The sequence below is a fragment of the Mus caroli genome, chromosome 9 (genome assembly GCF_900094665.2).
Source record: "Mus caroli chromosome 9, CAROLI_EIJ_v1.1, whole genome shotgun sequence".
Taxonomy (NCBI): domain Eukaryota; kingdom Metazoa; phylum Chordata; class Mammalia; order Rodentia; family Muridae; genus Mus; species Mus caroli.
Window position 1 is genome coordinate 111385569 of NC_034578.1, and position 22339 is coordinate 111407907.

A 22339-nucleotide genomic window follows, 5' to 3' on the forward strand; every position below is an offset into this window, starting at 1 on the left:
CCATCACGCTCCCACTCGGAGCATCTACTTATCTATTCAGTGGAGGAGCCTCTCCTTGCAGCATACACGAGACCAAAAAGTTGGCAGACCACGAAGCTGACTAACACCTTTTCATGGTGTGATTGAAATTTGCATAAATGCTAAGTCATCATATGCAAACTTAACAAATGGGATGTCTACAATTTAGGATGGACATATTGATCACTTAAGATTTTTATCTAACACAAGGGACTTTCTCGGTTGCTGGGAGCTTAGAGAGTTACTGATAAATCCTGTGTTTCTAAGGCAATCTCTTGTCAGATCTATCAGAGCATCTTAGTTTATTCTAGAGTGTTTTCCTGGGGCTGGAGATGAGCATGTGTTTCCATTTCAGTTCTACCAAAGAGGTGACAGACAGGGTGTCATAAACAACACAGCTTTGGTTATCATTCTAAATTCAGGCTGAAAGGTTCAACATTTTATTTGGGGGAAAAAAGGTCCTAAGCCAAAAGGATAGGCCTAAATTTGCCTCTTTTCTGAGATGAAAAGGTCTGAAATTGTAGATGTTTGGGAGAGCATAGTTGAGACATATGGGGTGTCTGGGTGCCTTTCACAGTGAGCTTTGGTTAGACAGGGGTAGCCCTAGATGTTCAATGCTTCCCAGCCTACTTTACTTTTCGGGGTGTTAGAACTTCATGCTGTAAATGTAACCTTTAAATTTTCTCTTTGCAGGTGGCTCAGTGTCCAATATGTGTGCAATGAATTTAGCTAGGTACAGACATTGCCCTGATATCAAAGAGAAAGGCCTGTCTGGTTTGCCAAGATTAATCCTTTTCACATCGGCAGAGGTAAGGCATTAGTCCTGACAGTGGATACATTTTTCCTCCTGAGGATGTGGTAGTTAACAATTCATTTGCCTGAGGATTCCTTTTGTGAGTTTGATCCGATCTATGTGTGATTGATATGCCTACGTATGATAGAGTATTTCCTTTCAAAGGTAAATCAGATTTTTCTGGTTTTGTGACCCCTGGCCAGTCAGTTTCACTTAAAATTTATAGTCTGACCACAGGGTGATGATACCCAATGAATGTACGTCTACAACACAATCCTCAGGCTATAGTACAACCTGAGACTCATGAAACAGGGCATGGAAAGATTATAAAAGCCAGAGAACCAGGACATCTCCTGTAAGACAGTGTCTTCTACATAGAACAGGGAGCTGCACCCACTAAATCTCACCAATATGATTGCTTAAACAAGACTAGTATCATGACACCATCAGGTGACATGCCAGTGTGGATGGGGATAATCTGCCAAGACTCCACTCCTAGATGAAGGGCTCCAGACAGCTAATAGTTGAGGGGAAAGGGAGAATCAGGCTTTTCCAGGCAAAAGCCCCCTAATGGGTTATCTAATCCCTAAGTGGTCAGCACTAAACACATATGTACAAGGGTAGATGGACTCAGCAAGGTGTGTGTGTGTGTGTATATAGCATGCGTGCACACTCATGTGCAAACACCATAGATTTCATTTGAAAGTACTAGCTCCCTCTCTGTGATGCTTTCCTTCAAGTGTCTTGTTTTAGTAGATAGATAGAACTCAGATCATGACTGATGTCAGATCTACTCTCTACTCCTAATTCCTTGCAAGGATGCTTTGTTTGAGTAATAAAAGGTTTTCTTTTTTAATCTTTCCTTTCAAGGTAGAGAGGAAGGCAGGAGGCTTCAGCAACCACTGATGTCTCACATACATATATGCACGCGTGCACACGAGCACACACACACACACACACACACACACACACAGANAGAGAGAGAGAGAGAGAGAGAGAGAGAGAGAGAGAGAGAGAGAGAGAGAGAGAGTCCAGAGCCACCAGAGTTCTCACATCTTCTTTCATTCTCCAGTGAACTGTAAGGTAAAGACATGAATGAGCCATTGCCTTTGAGTTAGGCCACCAGATTTGATTCTGATTTCCCAGCACATATGATCTGAGTAGAGTGATAAAAGTCATGCCACTTCTCTGCTTTGCTTTCCTAAGTTGTGAACAGTGTGTCAGTTGGCTCTTGCCTCAAATTATCCCCAAACCCAGCAACCTAGAACTGCAGCCACATCCTAAGCCAGTTCTAAGCCTCTGAGACCCTGGAAAGTTGTGCCACTCTTGTCTGGGCTCCTTTACCTGGCAGGAGCAGGGGTGATCCAGCTGACTGGTGCAAGTGACCCCTCTCCACCCTGTGTCCCTTGAACAGTACACCCCAACAGACAGTGCAGGCACACTGTGAGAAGCCTGGGAACACACCAGCCCCCGAGTGCTAGATCAGAACTGGTATATTGCCAGTCTGGACTCATTTTTGTAACAAAGCAAGACACATTTCAGACTCAGATCCAAGATGTGAAGAAAGAATCTTATGCTAAGTGAACTTACACAAGGTCTTCTTGCAGAGGGTCTGATGTCAGGGATCCCTGAGCAATGAGCCCACAAAAGCAATGGATTAGCCATACCATGCTCATCGAAGGGTAGATGCTTGCGAAGACTGAATAGGTTATAGCCTGCAATGTAGAATCTGGTTCACATTAGAAGAAAAGGAACTAGCCATTATCAGTAGGAGGAGAAAGAGCCAGCCGCAGTGAGACAGGGAAAAGTGGATGGCCTAGGGTAAGGCCAGTCTTATCAGAAAGAGACTCTTGTTCCCTATATTCTTCATGTTGTGTGGTTCCAGTGGCCATCTGTTCACTCCCTGGGTAACTATCCTGTCAAAAGCTGGAGGCGGGCGCTACCATCCGAGTACTAACCAGGCCTGGCGTTGCTTAGCTTCCAAGGTCAGACAAGACAGGGCACAAACACACACGACAAAAAAAAAGAAAGGAGAATACTGGGGCTGGAAGGTAAAAGTGGGAGGGGATTAGGGATATGGGTGGGGAAGAGTAAGAAGCAAATCTGTCCAAAGCAAAGTATGAAAATGTCAAAAGGAGACTTCTTGTCCTACTCAAAACAAAAACCAACCAATCAAAACTAACAGAAACCAAAACCAAAAGCCTAAGTTGACTAAAATCTAAACATTGTCTATGACCTCAGGGCTTTCCTGAGCAATTTATTTTCTTCTAAGAGAAGAAAAAAAAAAATCACTCTATTATTACGAGAGTTTATGCCTTGAGGGTCCTCAGCAAAGAGAACCCCAGCCGAATTTTGTGTTTTCTTCCTGCCCTTGGCTCTGGTTAGCTCTGTGCTGGCAAGGGAGCAGCCATACTTGGAGACTCACCAGAGTGGTGCCAGGCCATCAGCATCTTTTCTTGGGCACCGTGGTTCTTCATAAGCAGTGTCTTCTGTAGAGAGAGTAGGATGTTTGGAGCTGTAAAAATACTTGCTTCCTTGGGATTTTTCTGGGGTAGGATTTCCCTCTCTATGCTACAGTCCAGTCTATTTCAGACATAGAAACCCAAGTCATCAGCAATATATGGTGCTGTTTGATCTCCTGGGCAGGCTGATGAGAGACCCTGTCCCTGTCTTCTCTTCCATGTCTCCTTGCACTTTATGTCTTCGATTGGTTGAACTCTTCTTTGCTAGAGTCTTTTTCTGGAAGAGTTGCCCCAGGTCATGGAAGAAGTTTAACTGAGACTGAGAATGAAGGCAACAATGGAATGATCGGTAGTCCAGGTGAAGGGAGCAAGAAGACACCAGGTTCTTAAGTTCTTATGAAGCCAGAACCTAGTGATCCTTCCAGTCCCCAAGAGGTATGGCTGACTAACATGCTAGCAGAAACCCCGTTCAGAAAACCAAAGAGCAGAATGTAAATCCCATCTCTGTGAGCACACAGTGGCCTTGAGTGTGTCCCATCCCTGTGAGCACACTGTGGCCTCGAGTGTGTCCCATCTCTGTGAGCATACCCTTGCCTTGAGTATGTTCCATCTCTGTGAGCACACAGTGGCCTTGAGTGTGTCCCATCTCTGTGAGCACACTGTAGCCTTGAGTGTGTCCCATCTCTGTGAGCACACAGTGACCTTGAGTGTGTCCCATCTCTGTGAGCACACAGTGGCCTTGAGTGTGTCTCATCGCTGTGAGCACACTGTAGCCTTGAGTGTGTCTCATCTCTGTGAGCACACTGTAGCCTTGAGTGTGTCCCATCTCTGTGAGCACACAGTGGCCTTGAGTGTGTCCCATCTCTGTGAGCATACCATTGCTTTGAGTGTACAGTCTCAGACTCAACCTGTCCATCTTGATGCAACTTGCACCTTCTTCCTTTCCCTGCTTGAGGTCATGGCAGCTACAGTATTTTAATTTCCACCTTAATGACCACCCTCATTGCTATGATAACAAATCAACAAACCAGCTCAAAACCAGAATCAGACCATGTCGTGTTTAGTAAAGTCCTCAAGGCTCAGGGTAGTCACCAGCTGCATGTTATTATTTGTCTTTAGGCGTTTCGTTAATGGCCCTCAGTCGCTCCATGGTCCTATCAGTAATTCTTTGTATTTTCTCAATCTTCACTCTACCCCGAATCCCTGCATTCCTATGTTACACATCCGGATATGGAATGCATATATCATGCACTGGAGGTGTTTCTGCATGCTCCTCCTTTTTGACTGTAGTTCATCTCTTGTTATTGTCCAGCAAGATCATCACCGTGGACTCCTGAGCTGTTGCTGGCCTTTCCACAGTGGCCTTTCCAGTGCCGAGAGGAGATCTGTGGAGGGAAGTGATACAATTCTGTATTTGTGACTTGGTTAGCACTTTTCTATGAGTGCCCTGAGTATAAGTCAGAGGGTGTTTTCTTTTGTTGTTGTTGTTTTTTTTTTTTTTTTTTTGAGCTTTGTGAGCAGAGATTGTTTGGAGAAACAGCACAGAGCAGAGATCATTGTCCGGCACTACAAGACGTGGGTCAAAAAGAAGCACTTAACTCCCAGACAGTGAGTAACCTGGAGCCAGTTCCTCCTAAGCAGGGCTGGCACCAGGGATCGAAATGAGAGAGGTCTAGGATGCTGATCTCCAGTCTGGTCCTCCTTATACCTTGCACCTCAGTATTCCTTTGCCTGAGGAATACGCGAGCAAACATCTATTCATTCCAGATAGGTCACATATGACACAGCAAAGAAACAATGCCACATATGTCTAGCTGTTGATTCAGTGAGCATACCATGGTTACTTAAAGGAGTGCGGGTGTAGGTAGGGTGTTACATACAGGAGCCCAGGTACCCCAAACACCACAGCATCTGAAAAGTCAAGCCTAGCATGGGCAGGACCTATGAAAGTTGAATCCCTGGAGTTGGCTGTATGACTTGTAAGTGAATCAGATGGCTGGGGAGTTTCTTCTCCTGACAATTGTAAGCACTCTTAGAACATTGGAGAGGGGCATTGTGAGTCTTGTACGTTTCAGGAACTCCCTGAGTCTTGTAGGTCTTTCTTACTTCCTGAGCCTTAAGGGAATGTTTTCATTCCGAGGAAATTGCTAGTCAATGCCCCCCTGAGCTGGTGTGGGATGGATGCACCCCCACGCCCATGCCCTGGTCTTCCCAGCAGGAAATCAAGTGCCCTTTAAGATGTTCAGAGCATGAAGGTGAAGACCATCCATCTGCACTGACCCTGGCATCTTTAGAAGTGGGACTAGTTTTATGATCTTGGAGAAATCTCCCAAGCATTTCTGCTTTCTCTCCCTGGAAGGGCAACACTGGCAAAGTCTGCTGCTCTTCTTTACCTGAAAATTTGAGCATCAGATTAGTCAGCGCTAGACCAACGAAACCTGGACAGAGCACACACCAATCAGCAACTCATCCTGAAAGCCCAGATCATAGGAAACATCCAAGGTCACAGACAAAGCATCCTTGCAAAAACCACAAGGCCACACTTCAGCTCAGGGTTGACTTTCATGCTCGCATTGGCTCACAGCTTCATCTTTGTGGAAACTGGTAACCACTTGAGTGGTTATACCTTCTGTAGATTTACAAAACCTGTGGGGAGGCTGGGTTTTAGAATGCCCGATTTGTCTTTGGCCAGTGATGGGAACAACCACCATTTACTTCAAAATGCAGTTATTGCTTCTTGGGTCCAAACTCCTAGGGTTTCCTTTCTCCAGAACTAGTTGACATATCTGAAGCCTCACTCCATTCTCTCTCCACTTTCAGGGCCCTTCTTCTCAGAAACTCTCAGATGTTTGCCTTTTAGTTGGCAGACCTTTAAAAAAAATACATCTGTTTCTCTGCATTTGAGGATGCTACTAGACTGTCCCTGGTCCTGATGTCCTGAGGATTAACTCCATGGCCTTTGTTTGATTCCTAGTCTAGACTTTTGCTCAGCCAGCATTGGTTGGAGACAGTGTGCTGTTTCTCATAGGGAGAGGGCTGTGATTTTCCTTGCCATCAGACGTCATTGGAAGCAGGCTAGCATTTATCATTAGGAAATCGATAGCTGCTCGGATAGCTGGCAGAACGCACATCTCTGGTGAGAAATAATTCACCTTGGCTGTGTCACCTCAGTTGTGCAGGAGTGTTGCCCCCAGCCAGCACAGGCTGATGTAGCCCTCAGACATTAATTACATTTTTTATGTACATTATTACCCTCCAATATGCATATGTTCTGTGACACCCTGAAATAAATGCATCCTACGGGCATTTGGGATGTGTCCTGCTTGATATTTGGAAATTAATTATTTAGGATGGTCTCATTTTTCCTGGTTGTACGACTCCTTCTGCATTTTATTTTTACAGGGCTTTAGAAAAAAAAACCCTCCCCATTTGACAAAAGGAGGAAAAAAATGACCACATTTGAGGAAATATATCAAGCTAAGTGAGAAGGCATGACTATTCTTTTAATGCATTCTTCCCTACAAATTAAAGTTACTTTTTTTTGGTATAATAATGTTCTTTATTGCCTTTGTTTCTCTGGCATGAAAAAGAATGACCTGACCACGTGTCCTCCTTCATACACAAAGAATCCCTTCTTCCATGTTGGAGTGCTAATTATGGGATAGGCTTTGAAGAGTGAGGCAGAGGGTCCAACAGTCTCCAGCCTTGTCAGTATTGTCAACAGGAGATAGGCTACACCTGCCAGACCCAACTCTTGCCATGCAGGAGTACAGCCATTACCTATCAATAGTACTTTGATTCACATGATGCTGGTCATATTTCTATAGGGCTAATTTGATCCTTGATTTCAATGTTATAAAATTAGTCGTGTCTGATTTCTGTTTATAACTGATCTCCCCCTCACCGCCAGGAAATAATTAAACCTTTCTCTTGTCATCTTTGAGTTGCTTCTTGTCTCTCCTCAGAGGGTGTTAGGTCAGCAGAGGACTAAATTCTAAGCTTACACTAACTTGCCCATAAGAGTACTGTCAAGAGAGACTTTTCTGAATCCTCCAAAAGACTAAGAATCCTCAGGGACCAAGTCGGCTCCATGCGTTAAGCTGGGTTCACACGTTAACCATTTCTTTCTGTGACGAGCTGATGGCATAGGCTTTATTGATACAATGCTTTCTGGATTGGCAAACCTAGTTCGCTATTTATTCAAGGTTCCAAAAAAAAAATCTGCTTTCTCTGACCCCAAAGTCAACTGTCTCTGCTACTAAGCAGCTAAGTCCAGTTATCGTTTTCTTTCTTCTACGCGATCATGTTCCAAAGACTGTGCCGAAGCTATGAAGACACACGCAGCAGCAGTTTAGATTGTAAATAATACATGTTCCGGGCTTGCGTTTATTTCTGACCCTCCCCCTCCCTCTCTAATTCAGTGTCATTACTCCATGAAGAAAGCGGCCTCCTTCCTTGGGATTGGCACGCAGAACGTGTACTTTGTAGAAACAGATGGAAGGTAACAGGGTCGGAAGCGGGGTGGGGGTGGGGGGGGAGGGTTGGGATGGGGGGGAGGGGGCGGGGCAGAAGCATTGCGGGTGGAGCGGGTTGGGGGGGGGAGCCTGCCTTCTAAAAACTCAACCTTTGCCTGTTAAGTACTGAGCATAACCGAATGTCTCAACTCTCCACCCCTCAGAGGGAAAATGATACCGGAGGATCTGGAGAAACAAATCTGGCACGCGAGACAAGAGGTGAGAGTGAGGGTTTGGGAGAGGTGGGCGTGGGTGGTGCCCGTGAGGCAGAGAACGCGAAGAGAATGCAGCCCACCAACCCTGTTATAGGAGTGTGTGAGAGAAGTGTGTGGGGAGCTGCCTTGCGTAAGTTCTATTTCTTGGTGCACGGCTCTCCGATTTCTCGGGGACTTTCATTCTTGGGTGTCCAGAGTCCGTAAACACCTGTGTCATGGCAGGTGGTCTCGATCTCTCCCTGTCCTCACTTGGGGGACATCTCTTTGTCTAGCACTTCTGTGCCAGAATGTTCTGTCTTCCTGAGCTGCTTGGACGTGAGCTGAGATGCTGGCGTGCTTGCTGCTGGAGAAAGCCAGGCCTGACCCGTTTAACCGATGGGAGCTTGCAAGGCTGGTCTTCGCACAGGACACGTGTGTGGTTGCGTTCACTCCAGATTGCTTCTGGGGCCCAAACTGGTGCACCTGTGCTAGCTTTCTACTCCTTCCTCCCATTGAGCCCTCCAGTTCCTCCACTGCTAATGGAGCTACAGACACACTGTAAACAGGTGGCTTATGCAAATGATCTGTTCTCATAGGCGTTTGCATTTGAAGATGGATGGGTTCATTATTTTAAGCCTTAATATTATATTTATATTGTTATACTCTCTCTTTACAAAGTTTGTGAAATTACTTTACCCCCGGGTTATTCTAAGTTACTATAGCTGGCTCAGAAGCTATACTTAATTTTTTTTAAATTACATTTTATTTATTTGGTGGGATGAGGTGGGGGGGGGGCATGCATGCCGTGGTCCACATAGAGAGGTCAGAGGACAACTTTTAGGAGTTGGTTCTCTTTTTTCCACCATGTGGGTTCTGGGGATTGAACTTAGATTTTCAGGCTTGATAGCAGGTGCCTTCATTCTGTGAGCCATGCTGGCCTTGGAGTCTATGCTTAAAAAAAAAATCTGTTACTGTTGTAGGTGTGTTGTCTTCAGGCATGTGTCTTCAAACCTACATGTTTTGTTTTAGTTACTATCTCACTGTCTGTGTAGACAAGATCATTGTCTGGGGGGCTCAAGTGCTCACAGTCTCAACTGGGTAAAAATTCTCCAAAATAGGGTCAGATTTTCCCCCTTCATTTGCTTGTTCTGTTTTTTTACTGCCAGCCACAAACACTTCCCTTTGGATGTTCTTTCATCTCTTCCGCACGATTTCCTATTGAAGAGACCTTTCACCCCCCCCTAAGTGTGCTCAGTCGTAGCAGACGCTGAGTGTTCTGCTTGGATGGCTCATATTTTTCCTCTTTCCTCCCTTTTCTCAAGCCCTCCATTCCCCCCCTCCCCTCCTGTTCCTTTTCTTTCCCCTTCCTATGCCTTCCCTTCCTTCTTCCTTTTCTCCATCTGCCTGCCTGACTGTTTGTCTGTCTCTATTCTTTAACTTTTTCATCGTAGATGGCCTAGAAGTTTACAGAGCAGAGGTAGCATGCCTCTTACCACCCGCCAAATGCACTCACAGATGCAGTTAGCTTTTCTTCTGTCTCCACCTCAGTCCCTTTCACTGCTCCGAATTCTGAAACAACTCCCCTCCCCCCGCGGTATTCCATCTATCCAGCAATAGTTGAGTATATCTATGAAGTATAGGCAATCTTATTTTTGAAATAGAACTGTGATTATAAAGTTAATCATTTCTTAATATAACAAAATATTCAGTTTATACTAAAAGTTTCCCTTTCCCCTTTAAAACAATAGCTGACTTATTTAAGGAAGAATTCAGAAAAAGAAATCATACACACACACACACACACACACACACACACACGATTTGTAGATATGATACATTTTTGGTAATCCACAGCTTCTTCTGCCTCTATTCTTATGCCTTGAATTGCTTTGCGGAAGAATCCGTGTCCCTGAGTTTCAGCTCACGTTAAGGCTCTAGAGATTCTGACTCTCCCCTGCACTGTGTGTCCTTGTGTCTCCAGGAATGTGGTACTTGGACCTCCGTGAGATTCAAATAGGATTTCTTTTCGTTTTTGTACCTTTTGTTCTTCCTTGGGAAGAATGCCCTCTGCCTCCTTCTGTGATGGCGTTGGGTGGAACTTAGTGTCCTTTGGGCCTACCCATCTACTGTTAAATCCTCCCTTATCCTCACCTCATGAATTTGGCTGCCCCGGTGACCATTACCTGGAGTGACTTTGCAGTTCATGTTCCTGTTCCTCCCTCACTCATTGGCAGGCCTTCTGCAACAAACAGAATGTTTCCTCATGGATGCTTAGCCCCTAAGGAAATGATCTTCCCAAGTAAGGAGGAAAACCATGTCTTTGTTTGCCTGATTTACCAGTTCTCAATATTCTGAGATCACTTTCCACACCCCTTTCACCCCAACACACAAGGTCAACCTCCAGTGTGTGAGCACTCTTAGCAGTTTATATTTCTAGCATAGGTTGGCCTGATTCCACTGGAATCATTGCTTTTTTCCTCAATTTTTGTTTTTGCTTTTTGATACTCCATGTATAATAAACTGACATAGTCCTTTTTTTAAAAAGATTTATTTCTTTATTTCGAGTATGTGAGTACAGTGTCACTGTCTACAGACACACCAGAAGAGAGCATCAGATCCCATTACAGATGGTTGTGTGCCACCATGCGGTACTGGGAATTGAACTCAGGACCTTTGGAAGAGCAGCCAGTGCTCTTAACCACTGAGCCATCTCTCCAGCCCAAAACTGATATAATTCTGAAGCTGAGACCAGGGGAACAGAAGTTTGGAAAAATGAAAATTGCTTCAGGCAACAAGGACACACTGGTGTTTCTGCCCGGTTTCCTTTGAAGTCAGTGCCTACATGGGCATGGATTCACCAGCAACCAGCCTTGCACCCATTTGCAGGAAGTAGCACAGGATGGGAGGGTTTGTGGAGCTCAGTGGCTTAGACCTGCTTCTCTCTTTTCCAGTGTTTCTTTCATAGTACTTCAGACATGGAGCCATCAGAATGGGGTTTTGAGCTGGGGTTGAGCTCTCTGAGCCAAGGCTACCCATTAAAACATCTTTTAGGCAACAACCTTTGCTTGATGTTGTCACAGAGACAGTGCAAACTGCAGGGCACCAACAAAGTAGTTATTGACCAGTCCAGCGAGCAGGACCACTGTCTATTTCCAAGGCGGTTTTGAGCATGAGTATTTGAAGCCACAAACTTTCTCATGGAATATAGCTCACAGGCAGTGTGAGATCAATACTGTTTCCCTGAACTTCATAGTTAACAGCCAGAAATGAGGCAGGAAAAAAACAGGAAATAAATTGCACATAAATGTGTGGTGTCTGGACCTATTAAAAACATGTGAATTAATAGGTGAGTAGAACTCATTAGAACCCTCTAATAGCTTACCTGGGTAATTTCTCTTGCTGGTCAAAGCATCATACAGTGGATGGAGAAGATCCCACCCTTAAAGACACCTTAAACAGCTTCAGCAGATGACTTTTTTTTTTTGTCTGTTGCTTTGAATGATTGACTGATCTGACCCCGTTCTCATTCTGTTTAGGTCACTGACATGATAAACACTTAACCAATTGTGGTTGAGTGCAGGGACGAATTCCCCATGTTCATGGCTCCCCAGTGGGGGCTCTGTCACCTCCTGGCCTGGCTCTGAAAGGGTTGGGGTAGACCCAATCCTGTGTGCCACAGGTGTCTCCTCAGATGGCAACTGGATTCATTCTGTGCCCCTACCATGATTCCTGAGCATCTCAGTTGGGGGACATGGGACCCAGTGGTCTCCCTCTGCCTCACTTCCCATAGAGAAATAACATCTTTCTATCAAAAGGTCAGTTACGTTGTAATACGTTTGGTTCAGATACAAGTGACTATGGCATGCAAGGAGATAAGCATCTATTGCGATAACAATGAACTTCACCAAAAATCTGAGGGGAACTCTGCGCTATGCTAAATGGAAGTCAATTTTCAGAAGAAATGGAATGGACAAGAGTGTCTCATTCCTCAGCTTCTAAAACCCTAGAGCTCATGCTACCCACATTTCCACAGTTGTCTGTAGATTGTCCCTGTCACTCTCCTCTTTCTCTGCCTGATTGGCACGAAGCTGCTGCTGTGTGCACTGTGCTTGCCTAACTTGACTGTGATTATTTTTCATTTCTGTGTTGTGCCCATTGTCTTAGTCAGGGTTCTCTAGAGCCACAGAATTTATGGAATATATATATATATATATATATATATATATATGGAATTCATTATGATGACTTACAATCTGTAGTCCAACTAACCCAACAATGTGAATGGGAAGTCCAAGAATCTAGTAGTTGCTCAGTCCTACGGAGGCTAGTTGTTTCCGTTGGTCTTCTGTAGAAATTGATTCTAACTGATGTGCTGGCAAGTCAATGCAAGCAGTGAAGAAGAGCGAATCTTCCTTCTTCCAATGTCCTTATGTAGGCTTCCAGCAGAAGGTGTGGCCCAGATTAAAGGTGTATGCTACCATGCCTAGATTTGGGTCTTTTTTTGTCCCAGGCTGACCTGGAACTCAGAGATCTTCTTGCCTTAGTCTCCTAGGATTAAAGGCATGTTTTACCTTCCTGGGCCTAAGATTTTCACGGCCATTATGCCTCAAGATCTCCATGTCAAGACCAGGTCAGAAACCTGTCTTCTAGCCTCAAGATCTGGATCACAGGTGTGCCCTCAACTTCTGGATTGTAGTTCATTCCAGATGTTGACAACCAGGAACAGCCATCACACCCAGGATCTCCTTTTTCTCATCCATGGTCCACTGGCATCTGATGCAAGCATCAGCTGTGTGAGGAGAGGACCAAGACAGGAGTAAGGCTGGTCCTCTTTCCCAACGCATGCTGTGAATTTATCCATGGCTGCCCAACATGGATAGACCTTCCCCATGAGATTGCTTCCTTCTCTCTGTTCACATTTGTTCTGTGTCTGCAGTTGACTGCATATTTGTCTGGCAGCTGTATTTAATTAAATAAGCAAACAGGCCTGTATGATTCACCCCTGGGGCTAGATTTTTGTCTACCAGTCCTGCCTGTATTTTTTTGGGTGAGAGGGGGCACTGCAGGCTCCATAAAAGGGCAGAATGTCTTCTCAAGAGCATCCAAGAAGCCTACAGAGAGACTTTCTGTCATTTCCGGTGGTAGTGTCCACTTTGGACCTGGGCCATTACCAGAACATGAACCTGATGGACAGAATACAATGGATGGGACCTGATAGCAATAATCTTGACTCTAGCCATTGATCTGGACCAACGCAGGGCCAGGTTATAGCATTTTCTCAGTGTACTCAACCTGTTTATAATCACCAGAGGCCACATAGTATGGAAGTATCCCAACACTCACTGAATCAACCATGACCTCCAAGGAGGCCCATTGTCTTATATTTCATGTTCACAGCTTCCGACAAGGTGAGTTTCAGAACAGCAGTGATGATTCTCTTTCTGATTGGCTCCTTTCCACAGGGGGCGGTGCCATTTCTTGTCTGTGCCACCTCTGGTACCACCGTGCTGGGCGCCTTTGACCCCCTGGATGAGATTGCTGAGGTCTGCGAGAGGCATGGCCTCTGGCTCCATGTGGATGTAAGTCCGTTGGTGTGTTTGTCCGTTTGTCTGTCTAACCTCCAAGTCCTCCCCTAGCTTCTCATACTCTGAGAATCTAGAAGCCTCTTACTTAGAGTTATGTTGCTCATTTGGGAAATGAGTATGCAGTTACTTTAAGGCTTCCAGAAGATTTTAAGACCTCAGATCTGTTTGGATTTTGTTCTCTGGGTTCCACAGGACTTTCTCCTTTCCCACGAACCATCTTTTTTTGGTCCCCCAAATGGGCAAAGCAGTGCCATGTCAGGGAAACAGTGACAGGGAAACCAGAGACTGTGACTTTGATTTCTGATCTGCATCATCTTCTCTGTTGGGCTCAGCCTTGAGTTTGCAGTTGTTCAGTTGCAGGGGGAGATGGCCAATGAAGTATCTTCCAGCTCTAAAATTATGATTCCAATCAGTGAGAAGTGCAGAAAAAGAAAAAAAAAAGTATCCTACCTTCCATAATTATGTGTCTTAATTAAAGCAGGTTTTAGCTGGATCCATAATAGATAATTGTTTGAGGGAAAGGGATATAATTTATGTTCTTCATAATTTTCCAACTTAAAGGCTTGGTTTTTTTTCTAATTTATTTCATAAGTCCTGGGGTTGTTCATAATACATTTTCCTTTAAGCTAAAGGTAATTTTTATTACAGGTCTACATGTTCAGGGTTTAAAAGTTTCACATGTTTTATTTCATCTCCTCCTCTTCCTGCCCTGCCCTCCTCTTCCCTTCTTCTCCCTCCTCTTCCCTGCCTTTCCCCTTTCTTTTACCCCCCAAATCTTTCTGTTCCCTTCATCCTGCCCTCCCCCTTCATCCCCTCCTTTCTCCTCTTCCCTGTAGGCATGGACTTTATGCAACCAACTTTTAATAAGGGCACAATCTCTCCTCTAGCCCATCACCCAGCAGAGGTGGTGGAAAAGTTATTGGGATGTTGGGGAAGTGGATCTGTTCAGCAATAGCTCTTTGGGGGAGAGCTCGATCTTCTTCAGCAGCAGTTCAGTCCCTTAGCAAACACTGAATACGACTCAGCAGCTGGAGACCAATCCTTTAGGCAGGCAGACACCAGGCACGAACCAGCAGCTGTCATTCAATCCTGAAGGAATCATTGGGCTTGCCAACTGGCGTGAGGTGAGGCCAAGAAAGTGGTAAACTGATGCAGGAACCTCACAGGAAGTTCTTGGGTGAACTTCTCTCAATGGCAGCCTAGTGAAGAATATCGAGGTGGAGCGAACCAAACCAATGTACAGTTAGTGCTTGTCTCCTAGTGTCTGTGGAATCGTTTTTATATTATGTCATCAAGCATGTCCTTTCAAGCATCTGCTTTAGCAAGACATCATTTGACATAACTAACTTTCCAAAGAAACCAAGTTTCCACTTCACTTCCCCTTCTGTGTTCCCCCCTCCCGACCCTTCTTTTCTTTCCCTTTTTCCCTCTTACTTACCTCCTTCCCCTCCCTTCTTTCCTTCTCTTTCTTTCTTCTCCCTCTTCCCCCTCTCTCTTTTCTTTTCCCCCCTGGCTCCCTTCCTCACTCTTCCCTTCCGTATTCCTTTCTTTTATATGAATCCAGGCATGTGTGGGTTTGAATATACCTTAGAGAAAGAATGGCTGAATATGTTCAGGAGGCTTTCGTGTGTCTTCCTAGGCAGGAGAGTAGCCAAGATCTTTCTGATCAGAAGAGATATGTAATAACTCACTGAATGGAAGATGGCCAAGCGTTAAGGACATACACCACATATATTTTATAGTTCAGTGCATTTTATTCTTCTGAAGTCAATTGTCTACAGAATGATCTAGGGAGATCACTTGAGTCCTTAAAGGTTTCACTAAGTAGATGGTAATGTTGGGTGAACCAGACACAGGCTCACTGGAGTCACAGGGCTGATTAACATGCCAATAGCAATACTTCAAGTGGTTCTTTGTGACTTCGTTAAATGGAGCTTGCATATTCTTATCTGCTCGATTTTTAACTTACACCTTATTGATTTTTATCGCCTTAGAAATGTGGTGATACTTAATGTCCTAAGAGATAATGTGAAGTGAGTACTTTAGTTAACTATAGAAATAAGGAGAAACAATCAAATATGCCAACGTTCTCCTTAAATATTCTACTCTCATAAGAGAAACATCAATAGGGGTTACAGGTTTACATGGAACATTGTAGCTACAGCAGCTTTGAAATTGGAAATGATCTAAAGAGATTTATGTGGCTTAGACAGAATTTGTAATTTATAGATGGTAAGAAAAAGATCTTTTTTAAATTAAAGGTTAAAATTTGAAGAAAATTCTTTACTGAGAAAATAAGCTACACTAACTGAATGTATTTGTACATTGTAGGCATCCAACTGATTGTACTTGCACATAGTAGGCATGTTATGTGAGTAAATTGGACAACAGCCTCTCTGAATTTGTTTGAAGAAAAAAACACATCCTAACATTAAGACAGTTTTTATTTATCCTGCACAGTGGCAGGTATCTAATCCATTGGACAATTTGATTACAATAGAATATAACTTACGTTTAGGAAATTCCATATACTATACACAGTCCATTAATGTTAAAGGTAAGATCTTGGCAGAATCACAATAGTTGCTCTGACTTCTTATACATTTCTAAGGACATTAACTCCTTTTCTGGTTTTGTGATATCTTGTCCCATCCCCTTTGAGAATGAATGTGTGACTCCTTCAGGGCTGGCCACCTTTTGGGAGCAGAGGCTGGTTCCCAGAGATCTCCCTCTTTTCCTCTAGTTGTCACAATTCTCATAGGAGCTTTGGGATAAGCATCGTATCTATGTCTATTTTATCTTTTAAATAGGGTGTCAAGAACTTGCTATATAGCCAAAGATGACCTTAAAAATCCTTCATCCTCTTGCCCTCCTCTCCCAGGTGCTGAGATTACAGGTCTATGCTATCACTCTGTACTTATTGATCTCAGACCTTTGTGAATGGCAGACAAACACTCTACTAACCAAGCTATGTCTGCAGCCCCTGCTGTCTTTAAACTCATGAGCTTGGGAGTATTCGAAATCTTGTCTCTACTCTTGACCTCACCTGTGTTTCAAGGCTAACTCTATTAACGTATGAGCAGGCAATCAGAGAACAAGATCTTGTGATGCTTAACACGTACTAAGATCTCAGTGACGGTCCTTAGGGAGGGAGAAAGTCAAGTCATCCCACCAGACAGCGATTAGTGTGATGTTGTAAGTTCTAGAGTTAGGAACTGAGGAAGGGAGATAACTAGAAGCAGGACTGTGGCATCAGCAGGGTTAATTTATTTTTTTCTCTGTTTAAATCCATTGAGAAATATATTTGTCCATGGATGTTCCCTACCCTGCCCAATGACTCTGTAAACCAAAAGAAGAGCTCTTGTGATTTTAAACTTAAATCTGGTTTAGAAGGATTAATTTAGGGTGTGAGGAAGAGTCAGGGGTTGTACAAGGGACCAGGGACAGCAAAATGTAGGGAATGAGACTACAGGAGCGTGGAAATGGGCGTGACCGATTTGTCCTGTTTACTTCCAGCCTCAGTCAAATTGGGTCTTTGTGAGGCCTGTGGGATGTGGCAGCATTGAGAAAGTGAAGGTAGAAAGGACTAAATGACAAGTCCAGTGTATTAATTCTTTACCTGGGGGGTTGGGCAATCACGAAAAGCACATGTCATGGAGTCTTCAGGGATTTTGTTGAATCAGGGCTGTAACTGAAAGGATCCCACTGAGGGTTCAGGATCTGAACCTTGAAGATAGGTTCACTTTAAGGTTTGCACAGAAGTCTGACCCTGGAGTAAGTTCATCCTTGAGCTTCTACTGGCATGGCTCACAATCCTCACCCTCGCCCCTGCCATGAATGGAAGTTACTCTTAGAAGGGATTTAATGCCATAACGTGGTTGGTGCTGTACTCTCTTGGCTACCAATGGGTAGCTCCAGTAGTTCTCTGAGAACTGTAAGAGTGTGTCATTTCCTTCCTCTTCTACCTCGAGATCGCACATGCGCCTGCTGCTTCTTAATATACTTTAGCATCTATCTACCTTTGACCTTACCATTGAAAGACAATAGTGTCTACCTGCTAGGCAACTATAGAACTCAACTGTTGCCTGAAGCATCCCCATCCCTCCTCAGCTCCCCAGGTGATGCTCTCTCATTGGCTAAATGATCCCTCTGACTAACTCACAATAGTTTCAGGTAAAGAGAACGGGCTTGGGATCCTCAATTTGGTTTCAGTTACCCATGATACCCCAGAGTATCTACCTGGTACTTCTGAGCCTTCGTTTCCTGCAGAAGTGGAGATAGCCATAACTCCATCGTTCACAGAATGCTGTGGAATTTCATGGGGGGCAGGGAATCTCAGAGCATTTAGCAGGGCACAAGGTCACGTGTGCTCAGAGTCTCTCCCTGCAGCCACCCTTCGTTATAGATGAAAACTCACAGTTCTGCACCATGTTCAAGAACAGGCTAACTATCATGTCATCCCACTTGTATTGCTCCTCCTTTCCTTCCCACCCCCTTCCCATGAGACTTTCCATCCATGTTCTTTACCTCTGTCCTGTTCTTTGGTACTTGGGATGTCATCTCTCCAATAGACCACCCCCTTAAGTTCCAAGCTCCCTCACTTTTATTCTCCTACACTTTGTTTGCAAGTATTTCTGAAAACTGCTTGGCCAAAAAGATCTAATTTTCCTTAGAGGATAATTTTCCACCTACCCAACCCCCGGTGACCTTCTAGCTACTTTGCCGTCAATGTCCTCATTCATGGCACAGAATACTAGCCTTTGGTTCATGACTCATAGTACATAGTGTGCAGCAACACTAAGAAGATGCCATCTCTTCCAGACCCAAAGCATCGGGAGGGCATGAGCTGCATCTTTGTAACTTATTTTTGTCCATACAAAGCTCAATTGGCTATTAATAGATCCATTTCATTATGATGTGTGGTTTTTAGATCTATGAGTTAATGAGGACTCTACTGAGGTTCTGATCGCCTGATCAGACTCCCCAGAATTCGAATGAGTAAACATGATATCAAATGTACCAAATGGCATGTTTGGGTCTGCTATGGCAGTTCATGGGTAGGGCAATTACACTGAAGTAACTGTTTTGGGTATATAAATATCTCCACAGGCCTCTTGGGGTGGCTCAGCTTTGGTGTCAAGAAAGCACCGACGGCTCCTGCATGGCATCCACAGGTAAATTTAGTCTCCTGTTTTGCACTTTGGCTTTTATTTAGGGAAAAAGCAACTGTTGGGATGTCTCTGTCTGAGTGGAATTTAGAAAACATGGCTGGGGGAATAACTCAGTCAATTAAGTCCTTACAAAAGGACCCAAGTCTGTCCCCCCAGAATCCATGTGAAAAATTGCCATATGTGGTAGTAGATCTAGTGTTGGAGAAGCAGACATAGGCTGATCCCACGGATTCACTGCTCTGCCATCCAAGGCTAATCAACCTGCTCTGTCCACCAAGAGACTCTGTCTCAAAACACCAAAAAGGTGGATGGCATCCTGAGGAATGATGCTGAAATTTGACTTCTGGCTTCTACACACACACACACACACACACACACACACACACACACACACTACAGAAACCATGTTTTTCTCAAACAAAACATTCTCTAAATTGTTCCCATCCCTTAGATGAGGAATCCCATGGACTGATAATGTATATAGGAGACCTCAGTAGTATTTCCCATCTCCCTACAGCAGCTAGCCAGGCCCCTCTCTGATTTCTCTTTCTTTGACACTACAGGGCTGACTCAGTGGCCTGGAACCCACACAAGATGCTGATGGCGGGAATCCAGTGCTCTGCTCTACTTGTCAAGGACAAATCTGTGAGTTTTCCTGTGTTTTACAGCAATAGAATGCGCTCAATCTCCAAATTTGTAGGAGCTCCATGGTTGCTCATTCGTTGATGTCTTGAATGAAGTGTAGATGATCCCCAGGAAATGGTCATGAACTTGAAACAAAAGATAAATGACTCAGAGAAAGAACTTGCGCTTCTCTAGTGGCCTTGTGGATTTGATTGAGACATTATATAATCCTATCTATTAGAGAAAAAAATGCTCTCTTATACCCTCATTTGGATTATACATTCTAACTTGGCTTTAAATCTCAACCCCCCCCCCCTCATTGATTGAGTCTGGAATTTAAGTCATGTCAAAAAATCTGCACACTGGGAAAGTGGAACAGATGCGTGTCACACATTACCTCAGACACTTAATATGCTTATGGGGACTTAGTTGTGTGTTTCTATGGGAGGGCGTTAGTTAAGGGCTGGTCTCCGAGTGCAGGCTTACTGGGGTTGGCTTTCTCAAGCTCTTTCTGGAGTATGAGGGAGAGTTGAGCACTACTCTGGATGACTGAAGCAAGTGGGACAAGGGTTGCTGAGCTGCTGAGCTCTCTTGGCCTGACTCATGAAAGACATGCTTCATGCAGGTTAAATAAGGATCCTGTGGGAAGTGGCCCAGGCTGAGAAGTGCCACCTCGTTCTTAGAAATGCCTCCTCAGGATCTGCCTTCAGCATGTGGGTGATCTTTCCCAGCCATCTGTTTACATCAGAGGGGACTCCCTTTGCCAACGTGAAAGTCATTTCGTTATTTTTTTTAAAGGAGTTTTATTGCAAATGAAAAACATATTTAAAACTTGAAGTTTTAATCTTACATGTGAAGATATTTAAATGGCCTTTCTTTCTTTCTTTTTTTAACAAATAAATGTGATATTTCATGTTAGCACCCTGTGTGTTTTGACATGGCCAAAGAGTGTCCATCCAAAATTAAGCAAGATTTTGCATCCCCAGCAGTAGCTACTTTCAGGGATATGGTCTGCCTCCAAATGTTTTGTTAGGTTGGTTCTAGTTGACTGTTCATAGGTTGGTTGTGGTTGACCGTCTTCACAGTCTGGTTAGAGTTGACTGTCTTCACAGTCTGGTTAGAGTTGACTGTCTTCACAGTCTGGTTAGAGTTGACCGTCTTCATAGGTTGATAAGAGTTGACTGTCTTCACAGGTTGATTAGAATTGACTGTCTTCACAGCTCCATTAGAATTAAGTGGCTTCACAGCCTGATTAGAGTTGACTGTTTTATGGGTTGGTTACAAGTTAGCTATAGGTGACTGTCTTCACAGATTGATTATACTTGACAGTGTTCCCAGCTGGTTATAGGTAACTATCTTAATTACCACTTGACCCTTTTGGTTTAAATTTTTTTTAAAATAGCGAGCTGATTGTATTTATAACTGGAGGTAGTTTAAGATTATCATGCCATTTTGAGTCAAAGAACACACTCAAGTTACTCACAGATGCATATTTAGGACAGGATAGAAATAGGTGTAAACCCAACTTCCTTTTGGACTCAATTCAGGGACAGAAACAGCCCAGATGCACACTGTGTGCCAGGCACTTGGCATTTTCTTTCTCCCCTCCTCATCCGACCTGAATGACAAACTATCTGTTGGAGTGATGTTCTTAGAAATGGAAAATTTAGACAAAGTTCTGAGTACTCTTTATATAACTCCCTCGCTGCTCTGTTCTATCTCCTTCTCTGATCACATTTGAATGACCTATCAAAGAATTGGCTCGCATTTACATAAGTAGGCAATTATACTTCTGAATCATACACCTCATTAGTAAGGGTTACATTTTCATGTTTTGAAAATGAATTCTTTCCTAAATTGCAGTTATAACAATGGTCCCTGTTCCCATGGCATGATTAAGAGGGTAACAGAGTTGCATTCGCTGTGCAAGGAACTGAGCAACCGAAGCAATGTTTTCTTGAGGAAAAACTCATTTTTTACTTAAGTGGATTAGAAAGCTCAGCCATGAGATGAGAGAAACGTCAATCACTTGCAGAAGTTTTTTCATTGAGAGTGTCTGTCTCATTTACCCCTGCTTTCTCTGTGTTATTCTGCTTTATGTTCATTCAGTTAGCCTCTCAGTCAACGGATTTGACTGACCCAGATAGGCCCTCCACTGCTTATCCTAGGAGTTGGGCAGTGCATAAGAGACATTTCCCACAGTCAGAGAGTTTATCAGTACATAGAGAAAACGACAACAGAACAGACATCAGATCAGATGTCACAAAGATGACATCACTTCTTTGTGTGGTGTGTGCTTCTGCACATACATGTGTGCAAATGTGCTCAACATGAGATAGCACAAGACAGGTTGACACTGGGATGTCTTCTTCAACCACTTCTCAGCTTTATTGTTTGATATAGTGTCTCTCACTAAACCAGAGTTTACTGTTTCTGTCACACTTGCTGGCTTTGAGTCCCCAAGGTCCACCGGACCCTTCCCCAGTGCCAGGAATACAGATGCGCACCACTGTGCCATGCTTTTGTGTGGATGCTGGAGACTTGAACTTAGGTCCTAAGACTTGTGCATCAAGCGCTTTAACCACTGAGCCTTCTCGCCACCCTTACCTATTTGACCCTGTGCTTGGTCTTTTGATAGGAGCACTGAAGAACATCAAGATGCCTTGGTTCTAAATGAGGTAGCTGTTACATTCTTCTTCTCTTCTTATCATCCCCAGTACCCACCAAACAGCTTCCTTTTTGATCTGCATGTCATAGATCTGGCCAGATGTTTGATGCAGAGCAGTTCAAAAAAGGCTTTGAGTTTCTGATCAGGACGATACTCATGCGATGAAAATTCTCCCCTCCTTTCTTACTTGTATGCAGTGGTAATAGAACCAGAAAGGTGGATGTCTGGCAGTCACCTTGTGAACATAAGACAGTGAGTGTGTGACCTTAGATTAAACCTCCAGCATGTCCATAGTGTCAACAAAGAAAGG

General features: G+C 44.0%; 1 protein-coding gene across 1 annotated transcript in view; it reads left to right on the forward strand.

Annotated features, from left to right (window-relative positions):
- The window catches only part of Gadl1 (glutamate decarboxylase like 1), a 167839-nt gene that overhangs the window by 40702 nt on the left and 104798 nt on the right, over positions 1-22339 (forward strand). The window contains exons 6-11 of the mRNA XM_029481848.1: positions 712-827; positions 7695-7774; positions 7952-8006; positions 13444-13560; positions 18676-18740; positions 19301-19382. Of these exons, the coding sequence (XP_029337708.1) occupies positions 712-827; positions 7695-7774; positions 7952-8006; positions 13444-13560; positions 18676-18740; positions 19301-19382 (515 nt within the window). The remainder of the gene's footprint in view (positions 1-711; positions 828-7694; positions 7775-7951; positions 8007-13443; positions 13561-18675; positions 18741-19300; positions 19383-22339) is intronic.